The sequence below is a fragment of the Chenopodium quinoa genome, unplaced genomic scaffold (genome assembly GCF_001683475.1).
Source record: "Chenopodium quinoa cultivar QQ74 unplaced genomic scaffold, ASM168347v1, whole genome shotgun sequence".
Taxonomy (NCBI): Eukaryota; Viridiplantae; Streptophyta; class Magnoliopsida; order Caryophyllales; family Amaranthaceae; genus Chenopodium; species Chenopodium quinoa.
In genome coordinates, this window is record NW_018742815.1 from 4,128,614 (window position 1) to 4,140,417 (window position 11,804).

An 11,804-nucleotide genomic window follows, 5' to 3' on the forward strand; every position below is an offset into this window, starting at 1 on the left:
GAAAAAGAATTGAGAATTAGGGTCTTTTATTTTGGTTTATACATGAAAGGGCAAAGGGGTTGAGATACTTTGTAAAAGAAAATAGGCTTAATTTTGGTTTGTAATTCGGTATTCTGTTTTTTAAACTGTAAAAACATCGGTGAAAGACCCAACAAAAATTACAATTAAGACCAGATAAAAAGAGATAAAAGAGAAGGAGAGTAAAAGGAGAAAAGTGAAGGAAAACCTCCTATCTATTAATCTATACACTTTTATACAAAGTATATCTACGTCGATCCCTTTCAAATGAAAATCCATCATGCAATTGAAGATATTTAGAGATAAGAGTAATAATCAACTCATAAGGTTTTGTGAATTATAAACTGTAAATATATTAATAAACAATTATAATTAGGTGATTAATTATTGATAGAAGTCTTAATCTTCAACAACATACGTATTTACATAAGTACGTATACATTAAAACATGAAGTAGGATTGCCTAGAAAATTAATCTCTATTTCTTTTCAGTAACTATGTACAGAAGTAAGTCATATTAATATTTGCAAGTCGATCAACGTCCTTATGTAGATTTGACCTTCTCCAGCCGAAATGAGCTCTGAAAACATACACAAGATTCAGAATTAAATTTCAAGCAATGTATAATAGAATGGTTCTTAAGATCATTTTTCACTAAATCTTGTTATTTCTTGACAAATTAAATATAATAATAATAATAATAATAATAATAATAATAATAATAATAATATTATATATAGATTGATTAGTTATAAAGTCGATTTATGTATTTACCTAAAAATTGTGACTAGCTCAACAACATATTATACATATTGATTAATTTATTAAGTCGATTTATGTATGTATGTATAAATTGTGACTAGCTCAACAACATATTATACAGATTGATTAATTATAAAGTCGATTTAATGAGGGGCACTTACAAGAGTAGAGTGTAGATCTTCCAAAAGGGGCAAAAGTAATGAAATGAAAGCTTGGATGTCATTTTTGAAGGAGTCAATATCATCACCTTTGTCCATGAGTAGGAGAATAAGTGTACCAGTTTCAGGCACTAATTTTAGAGCTACCTGCATCACCAATCATTTTCATATATCATGCTATATTATATTTTACACCAAATTTCCCTACTACAACTCCACCAATATCATATGTAACGTATTTTAATTTTCATGACAATTCTACTCGTACAATTTAAGCCGTGTATTTCAGTTGTAATGCTTAGGTTTTAATTAGCCTTCTATGTATCATTTGTTTTTTATGATGTCGTGACTCTAGTCTCTACTAATTATTTAATGTATTTATCTTAAACTTATATAATGTTTCATTTGGATAAAATTACTCTGTATTTATTAGATTCGTTCTAATTAACTAATTTTGATAATTATTTCACTTTGTTAAATCATTGTTTTGAGTTGATATATACGAAGTATATACAATACAAAATAAAATAACATTTGAATATGCATAGTTAATTATGTAGAGTATTATTATACTCGTATTATATTACTCCCCCCGTTTCACAATGTTAGTCCCATATGCAATCAATCACATAAAATAAAAAAACAAATATATTTGGAATCTAACATTAAAGTACAACAGATTTCATAATTAGTTTACCTTATTTAACTTTTTTTTATTTTTCATTAGGAAAATACAAGTCATAATTGCATAATTTAAGGTAAAAATTTCCTTACCTAGAGTCATGTCATCAATACACAATCAATTAATTATAAAAAAAAATCAAGTTCAAATGAAATATATTCAATATGGGTAGATTTTTTTAAAAACGCCCAAAATAGTATATGGGACTAACATTATGAAACGGAGGGAGTATTAACTATATGTACTTTGTATATTAGTACTTCCTATAATTTTATAATTCCAATTTCAAATATTATAATTTCAAATATAATAATATTAATATTAATATTATTATTTATAGTCAATCTAATTGATATGAATTGTCTTTAAAAAAAAAATGATATGAATTGGATATACTACGTAAAATAAAATAATTTGTGTCGTAGACCATATGATACGGGGAAATGAAATTGAGGAGGAAGAGAGTTTAAGAATTTACTTTGTAAGCAGATGCTGAAATCCATCCATGCCAAGGTTTTAATGTGGTTTCGTAAGAATTGGCCACAATTTGCTCCATACTTTCCCTTGGTTCAGCTACTAGCTTTTCAAGTAATGCTGCCGTGAAGTCTAAGGTCCTTTAATATTCACATGAAAACAAATAATTATTTATTGTCCCCGCCCATAAATAAATTATACGCGAACAACAACAACAACAACAACAACAAAAAAAAAAAAAAAAAAAAAAAAAAAAAAAAAAAAAAAAAAAAAACATTCACATTATGGATATTAGGAGAATTTGTAAAAGAGATGCTATATGGTGGAAATTTATGAATGTAATAATATTCATTCCTTCAATTTATGCATAATTTTGTCATATATTCCTAAATTATTGAACTCTTAAGCTAAAAACACGTTCTAACAAGTTAGGAAAATCACAAATTAAATCACGTACCCCATAGGACCATATAATACTGAATTGAATTGAATGACATAGAGTTGCACAATTAAGTTGATCTTATGTATGACCAATATTAATTTCAATCATTATGACTCATTATCATGTTAATCATATATACGGAGTATAATCGTTCTTACTAAATAAGTTGAACTAAACAAGGCCTTAGTGTAAAATCGATTTCAATTCCTAGCGCTATTAGCTTGACCATTGGAACTTAAAAAACAATTAGCTTGACCAAGCAAATTAGTTTGGATGATTATTTCCAAAATTTTAGATATTAATTAATTTATTAATATTAATAAATTCTTAAAGCTACTCGTAATTGAGAAAGTTAAGCTCATTTAAATAACAAGTCATTAGCTAATCATTAGGGCACAAAAGAGCTACTACAAAGAGAGTTAGCTTAAAATCTTATGTGGCATGACAACCTTATTCGACAATTAGTTTACTATTTCATTATTTTAGGTTCGTTCTACATGGGATCGTCCAAGTCCCAATTTAATTTGTGATAAATTTGATCAATTTAAGGTAGCAGTTGATCCAATAGTGGCCTACTAGGTACCATACAGTTGTGAGGCTACAAATGCTAACATTGAAAGTGATACGGTGCAATTTTATTTAATTGAGTTTTAATTTATTTTTTTTTTTAGGAAAAATATGTTACTAAATTCAAAAACCAAAGCTCTTTTCTAATAGTTTTATTTAGGAGTCCCTTATACAATGCAATCGACCACCCTGCACATGCTCAGAACCACCCCTGATGGTGCCATGCATGCATTCATTCATGTTAGCATGTACAATTGTACAAATAATGGAGAGCATGTAGAGGAGACACAAAATTAAAATCTTGACCTACGAAAATGTACTGTTAATTTCATCGATTTGTCTTGTGGTACTAAAAATTATATAAATTACTCGCAGTATTTTATATTATCTGTCATTTAGATTTTAGATAATGTTACCTAGCTATCGTCTATAATTTAACATTATTTATCAATGAGTTATTATGGTTGGATATCAAAAACAATATTTGGATCAAATTGATATAAAATGGCTTTAAATAATCAAAATTGTTAGGGGATTGTGCAAAATAATCTAAAATGAGGGAACTGTGCCCAACAGTATTGTTTTTTCTTCGTTTTGTTGTTGGTTTATGGTTAGATGCTAAGAAAAATAAATTCAACTCTATCTTAACAAAAAATTTAAGCTAAGCAAATTAAGGGCCTGTTCTCTTCCGTTGAAATTCAGTTTAGTTCAATTCAGTTCAGCTCTTAATTTATGTCTAATGATATTGCTAATGAAATAAAGCCAAATTTTATTCTTTTAAGCTCTTATTACAACGAAAACAACAACAACAACAACAATAATAATAATAATAATATTAACAATAATAATAATAATAAATAAGTAATAAATAATAATAATAATAATAATAATCAATAAATAATAATAATAATAATAACAATAATAATTGAAATAATAATAATCAATAAATAATAATAATAATAATAATAATAATACTAATAATAATAATAATCAATAAATAATAATAATAAAAATTTATCAATAATTATTAATAATAATAATAATAATAATAATATTGATACAATTCATTGTTCAAATGGTTCTATAGTATATTTTTAATATATTTTCCATAAATTTTATAATTATATAGTATATTTTTCGTAAATATTTTAATATGTACATTTGTATATACACATGTGTATAGTAATAAATAATCAATAAATAATCAAAGATCACTAATCCGTAGTTAAAAATCACTAATTAATAAGTTCAGTTCAGTTCAGCTGAGTTCAGTCAATCGGAACAGGCCCTAAGCCTCAAGTCTTAAAATTTGGATGTGACATCATTTTTGGTGGTCCCCACTAAAAATGATGTCATCAGATCAAATTCTTGTTAAGACTCACTAAAACTTGTTCAAATGTATTACTTTAGCCCTAAGATTCAAATATATGACATTTTTTTATCTCTTTATATTTTCTATTTATTAAAAACATTAATGAGAGACTGTCAGCACAGGCTCCGCCATACTTAGCGCTTGATAGTATTCCACTTTAAAAGGAGGGGCTAGATGAGATTAGAACTTGTGACCCTTGTGTCACATTGATGCTTTTACCATATTATAAAACCTCTCAACCAAAATTATAAGCAAATGATCAATAAAGCCCATAATAAACTTATATACTCTATTAGAAAGTTATAGCTTAATGGTAAACTAAAAGAGCAACTTTAGTATTATCATATAAGAGTACTTGAAATTCCTTGAATGTCAACTAATATAACTTCGATTAACTTCCATTAAATTAAAGAATTGATTGATATGAGAGTACAGAGGTCAAAGTCCCTGTACATTATTTACTTTTTATAAGGACTTGTTCTCTTCACCTGAAACAAGTAAATCTGGTCTGAATTTTTTAAGGTCTGATCTGAATTTTTCTGATTTGGTTTGGTATGATCTGATTTAACAATTTGACTAAACTTTGACCGCATTTTAATACTAATCTATAAAGAAAAATATTATAAAAATGGATCTTTTTAGATTTATCTCATTATGAACTTTTTAAATATGTAATTTTTTAAAAAAAATTTAATACTCAATTAACGATATTTAGCAATAAGTAAATGATAATCAAAAGTTCTGATCTGGTCTAATCTGAATCTTTCTGATCTGATCTGAATTTATTAAGGAATACTCTCTCTGTCCCAGTTTACTTGCAACATTTTGACTGGACACGCTTGCCGATGCACATGTTTGATCGTTGATATCTTTTATTATATATTTATATAAGTTATAAAAAGTTTATATTAAGTAACTATACATTAAAATAGACCCAACAACATCTTACATGATTACATTGACTTTCATATAATAGTTAAAAAAGAGGGTCAAAAGGAGATGTGTGAATAGTGCAAAAAGTCAAACCGTTGCAAGTAATTTGGGACGGAGGGAGTAAGTAATAAGTATCTGAAATAAGTTGAAGAGAACAAGTCCTAAATCTCTTTACACCAAAATTCTTTTTCAAAAGAAAATTTTTCTTAAAACCTAGAATACATGTATATGTACTAGTATGTAATTATCAATATTGCCAATAGCAATTTTCTTAGTTCGGATTATTTTACACAAACCTCGAATACTTTATTAGACATACCATCAATTGTTATAGATTTAACACAAGATTTAAGTAAATTGGCATATATATTAGGGGAATAATACATACCTGGTTAGCCAAAGCAAGGCTTTGCTACAGCTATCACCTTTTTTGGCACATCGTTCAACTGCTTCTTTGTTTAATATCTCTACCAAATTTGAATATGTTGTCGGATCAGAATCGCAAAGCATCTCCAATCTCTAATTAAGGTTGGGATTCATGAACAAATGATAATTAATATATGACAAATTAATTATATGAATCTTGTCTATGAATTAGGTGAATTTTAGGAAATGGTAAGCAATATTCATGCCACTTATATGCAAAATTAAGAGGAAACAGGCAAAATACAAAATCCAACTAAATTTGTCTTTATGAAAACAAATATAATTATTTTGTTTTTCTTTTGGTTTAAATTGGTAACTTAGGAAAGCACCAAAACAGGCTAGATTAAATGTTCATTTTATTAACGTGATTTTTATTTAACTAAATTTGTTTGAACTTACTTGAGCTTATTCAACCTTTTTTAACGGGTTATTCAACCTTATTAGAATATTAATTATAAATTGAACCTATTAGTCAGTTCTTAAAAACCATTATCAGAAGCACTTGATAGTTAAATTAATTTCAAACCCTATTACAAGTTTACAACCATCTCAACCATTGCAACGACATCAAAAACAAACTTCTTCTAGCTTTGGATAGTTTTATGGCAAGTTGTTACTAATGAATACATAAAATATACAAGTAGAGTATATTTAGGGTTAAGCAGAATATTTCAATAGTCGAGCTTTTCTATTGATATCTTAAACAAGCAACTGTTTGTCAAAACAAATCATAATCTTGCATTCTTGCCAAGGCACAATTAAGATAGAGACTTGGTCTTGATTGATAACATTTTATGTCAACATTATTACCTTCAAAACTTCAAAATCCTTGTTATAAACAAGTATCACTAGACATTTAATATTAACATTAAACATATTCTATCGATTATTTGACAATCTTTACTGTTCTAACTTTTTTTTTTTTTAAATTTTTTTATGGAATAATTTACCTTATAATATAGTTTTATTATATCTATTTTTTCAAATTTTTTATTTTACATATTTTGACACTAATTTACCTTAAAATATACGGAGTATTAGTAATCAAAAGGTTGCATACATTAGATACATACTCTTTATTGTTTAAATTACTTAATTATTGATCCTTTTATTAAATTTGAAGGTATTTAATTTCTAATTTAATGGCATAATATCTCATGAATGTCATCAATATAAAGTTTTGTTCATACACTATTGCTTTATACTTTCTTGAAAATCATCATATATATATATATATATTAAATAATGCATCCCTATATCTTTAAGCCAATTATTTAAAAAAAAAAGGCTAACATAAAATTTGATGTCTTAATAATGTAAAAAAAAAGTGATTTTATGGGCAAGACAGTAATTTCCTATAGCGTAAGCTAGATAAGACAGTTTTTATCTATAAAATTTTGCCAATAAACTCAACTCCACAAAAACTGTTCAAGCTAGAAAGTAGAAGATGTATATTTACCTGAACATTCTTGTGGATGTCTTGTCTCATTACAGCCATGGTAGGTCCTATCTTATCTGCAATAATTTTACATAAATACGCAAACAATTATAAATCCAAAGATATAATGATGAATCGTTAAACATAACTATCTCCGACAAGATCCTCCCATCTTAAGATACATATGCATAGATTTTATTACGTACATTGAGTCGAATATAACAAAGTCTAAATTAAAAAAACTAAATTGTTATGATGATTAATTTTCATCGTTTGACTCTATATCATCAAGACATTTCAGATTAAAGAATAGGAAAGGAGAAAAAACAATTTATTAAATTTTTTGATAATCTAATCATATAGAGAAAAATAAATAAAGATAAAGAAGAAAACAAATTAATTCATGACTATACAAGTCTGTACTCCCTCAATTCGTAAATTACATTAATCTTCTAATAATTATTCCTCACATAATAAAGTGAAGTAAAAATGTAATTTAGGGACGGATGGAGTAGCAAACTACGCTACATACTGAAAATGAAAAGTCAATGGAAAAAAATTTCGTTGAGAGATATTTTTTAGTTTGAGTGCCTCAAATACTGTTTACCTTCAATTGATGTAACACCGTCGTGTTTCGGACTATATCAAACTAGTAATAATTTAATTAAAGAACACTTACTAGTGAAGGAGGAAAACTTAATTGTCATGTCATAATAATAGTAATATAAGCTCTCCAATAGTTACATAAACCCTAAAATAATTAATGACACCTATAAATCAAAATTCTCTTATAAATTGATTTTGTCTTACGTATCCAACCTTATAATTTTGATGTATGGAGTATGTATATTTTGAAGAGATGACATTTTACCTAATACTCCGTACTTTGTAATTTGAATTAAAATAACGGCAATTGGGATTTTTTTTATTTTTTTTATTTTTAAATAAGTCTTTTTATGTATTGTTGGATTGAAATTTACATTTCGTTGTTCTTTTTTAATAATATGAATGTAATTTTTTTTTTTGGAAGGTTCAAATGTAATCTAACATAATTTTATGTTCCAAACAGCCACTATCTCTATTGCTGTTCTCATCACATATATCCCTTTGTTTTATATTTTATCTTTCTGTTTTCTCATTAAAATTTAGGGAAATTTTGTGAAAAACTACCTATTATAGTCCAGAATTTGCGAGAAACTACCTATTAAAAAAAATGTTGTAATTGACTACCTAATTTTTTAAAAATGTTGTAATTTACTACCTTTACGCCGGATTATGAAGGAGTTTGACCAAAATTCTCCGGCGTTGACTTGGTCACGTGACACTTGGTGAAAGAAAAGGGTCATTAAGTGTCACGTGACCAAGTCAACACCGGAGAACTTTGGTCAAACTCCTTCATAATCCGGCGCAAGGTAGTAAATTACAACATTTTTCGAAAATTAGGTAGTCAATTACAACATTTTTTTTAATAGGTAGTTTCTCGCAAATTCTGGACTATAATAGGTAGTTTTTCACAAAATTTCCTAAAATTTATAAATCACCCGATTTTGTTATTTAGGAACGGAATAATAAGACATGCTACTATATTATGATAATAAGATGGACCTTCTCATGTATAGTTAAACTTGTGGTTAGTTGAGTAAAAGCCACAAAAAAAGAGTAAAAGCCACAAAACGACATGTATCATACATGAGGCATCCACAAGCCTGATTATGACTAGCAGGTAACCCAATTAAAGTTGAAAGCAACTTCTTCAAAAGAAGAAATCAATCAATTAATCAACAGTAGAAATTAACAGAGAAAATAAAATTACCAAGAACTTGAATGATCAAGGTGCATATTGACAGAAAAGGCCTTGTAGGTATATAAGAAACAACCCGTTCTTGTTGAATTTGATCTGTAGTCACTACATCAGCAACACCAGCATCAGCAGTCGCGACAACAGCATCAGCAGCCGCAGTGGTACCATCAGCATCAGTAGCAGCAGGAGAAGACAGAACCATAACAGAATTGCTGTTATTGTTGTTACTTAAAGTAGCGCGACGAATAAGTTTGATAAGCAAAGAAAGCTCTTGAATAGCAGATTTAATCTCTGTTTTCTTCTCCATTTCTCTCTTCCTCTTCATGATTTTGCCTTCAATAAAAAATAATCTTACCAAATAAAAGTCTTCTTTCTTGTTCAATTTATGTATGTATATTTGTGTAGTGAGAGAATTGCGGTGTGTTTTATTTCCTAGTGTTATAAAAAAAATAATGATGAGAAAAAGAGAGGCAAACAGAAGAAGATTACATTTTTATTGATATATTTTTAAGTCTTATTAGATTCTTTCTTGAAAATGTATTCAAATTATTCATAATCAACTCTTATTAATAATTTAATTACAGGGTGGTTTTTATTTTTAGCTGACCTTTTATTTAATGCTTGTTTATAAATTTTATTATATTGTCAATTATTATTAATTTTATACTGATTAAACTATTGATGGTGACCTCGAATTTGACCTAAGAGTAATTTTAAAATTTTAATTTTACAACCAATCATAAACAATGGCATGCAATTTGTTTAGTGTTATCTAGCGTGATCACTTGAATAATTTCATAGTATCATGACTATCATCTATACACATCTATATAAAGTAACTTTATAAGTTGATAATAAAACATATTACTACGAGTTTAGGACGACGACAACAACGAACAAAGCCTTATTAGTCCTATATTCCCATTAGTACCATATGGTCCTTCACAAAGTATGTTCACGGAAATTGTTTTAAACTCATTATAATCCATTTGAGAGTAATCGGAGAAATAGTGTCACATTATAAAGTACTTTTAGAAAATTTACTCCAACTATCACCAAGACACCAAGTGACTTTAGTATGGAACCTATCTTTTATTTGAGCCAGGTTTATGGACTGGACTCTCCTCTTTTTTATTTGGATTGCTCGGACATCAGGCCCCTTTTGTGTGTACAACTTCACTCTTAGAAAGTATCGGGGGTATGGTATATATTGATTGATTTTCGTGTGTACGTACACCTTCACTCCTAGAGAGTACGTAGGGGGTACGGTATATAATTAATGATTGATTTCAAGTTTTTAACATAAAGCTATAACAATATTACCAATTCACTTCATTCCATTATTTATAACCTTTTTTTTTTTCAAAATCTTGACTAGAAAAACATACAAGTAATCCTTAATATTCTTTTGAAACTAGTAATATAATACAAAATTACTTGGTGAGAAAAATGGTAATTAAATAATCCAAACAAAACATTGGGTTTAATCTTTAAAAATTTCTTATAAACAGTGGGATTCATTCCAAGGTTGATGGTTTTTATTTTTTTTTTATTTTATTTTATTTTTTATTTTTTATTTTTTTATTTTTTACATTATTAATTTTTGAAATGGTCCAAGAATGATGAAGTTCGATTGTATGTAGTAGAATTTACTCGATTAATAAAAAAAAATATGAAAGCAAATAATGAAAGATGATGTATTGATAATATATGAAGATGGTGCATGCATATCATATTTTATCACCTTTTGTATTTTTATACACTTGGATGATCAAACTTATCTTACCCCAATTGCTTCAATTCCTTTCCTAAAATGTTAATGAATGAATCCAAAAACACTTTAATTTGTTTTTTTTTTTTTTGACGAACACTTTAATTTGTTATTCGTCGTTCTAGATGAAAACTACCACGGGTCGAGGGGATTATTGTAGTATGTTCGTATGTTCTTGTAGTTGTAGTAATTTTTTTTAAAGGCAAAATTAAAGAAGTTAACGTGCATGAGAGATTTTTATGAGTCAATTTTGTAAATGGAAAGAAAACCTTGATCCATTAGGAATTTTCTCTACTCCTTGTAGTACAATATGACAACAACCTAATAACCGTTCAATGTTTTTTTTTTTTTTTTTTTTTTTTTTTTTTTTTTTTTTTTTTCCTCCTCCTCCTCCTCTACGAACTCGATCAAGTTCCTTGCAGTGATTCAATTCTCTCAAATCATTGCGCATTAGTACTCACTCAAAAGTATAATTACAACATCAGTTCTAGGTTAAAAGATTTTTATTATGATTTACGTACAAATTTAAATATGAATTTTTGAGCTTAGGATAATAGTTTGAGTGTATGAACGTTAATTTATTAATTTATTGTAATTTACAAGTAATTAGACTTGCAGTGGTACGGTGTAACCGTGTAAAGTAGTTGTCGAAAGAATATTTAGTTGAAGTAGTCAGCCAATTGTTGAAATTGGGACTATTTGTTTTTGCTCTTGAAAACGAATAAAGAATGTTTTGGCCAATTGTTCGTTTAGTTAGTATCCATTTCATGTACTTGGTGTAACACCTAGTTTCGAGATCCTGTTTTGTAGGTCATTTTAAATGAGCAAATGATCTCGGGTGTACGGTACACCTGGGTGTATATAACAAATTCAACCTAGTTTCTCCTGCTCACGTAAAATCATGAATGACCATGTTTAGATATATTCTTGTTCCATCATCAATCTTAAAAATGGACACTT

General features: G+C 27.6%; 1 protein-coding gene across 1 annotated transcript; it reads right to left on the reverse strand.

Annotated features, from left to right (window-relative positions):
• Positions 1-371: 371 nt before the first annotated feature.
• LOC110725806 (glycolipid transfer protein 3-like) lies at positions 372-9,629 on the reverse strand. Its single transcript, XM_021905275.1, has 6 exons — positions 9,086-9,629; positions 7,294-7,349; positions 5,797-5,927; positions 2,099-2,234; positions 942-1,085; positions 372-598 (listed from the first exon to the last, which is right to left on the reverse strand). The coding sequence occupies exons 1-6, from the start codon at positions 9,396-9,398 to the stop codon at positions 563-565; spliced, it is 816 nt and encodes a 271-aa protein (XP_021760967.1). The 5' UTR covers positions 9,399-9,629; the 3' UTR covers positions 372-562.
• Positions 9,630-11,804: the final 2,175 nt, after the last annotated feature.

Coding starts and splice junctions, on each gene's coding strand:
- LOC110725806 (XM_021905275.1), bottom strand. CDS start 9,398: ATGAAGAGGAAGAGAGAAATGGAGAAGAAAACAGAGATTAAATCTGCT. Junction 1,086..2,098: donor TTTCAGCATCTGCTTACAAA/GTAAATTCTTAA, acceptor TTGGTGATGCAG/GTAGCTCTAAAATTAGTGCC. Junction 599..941: donor AAGATCTACACTCTACTCTT/GTAAGTGCCCCT, acceptor GTATGTTTTCAG/AGCTCATTTCGGCTGGAGAA.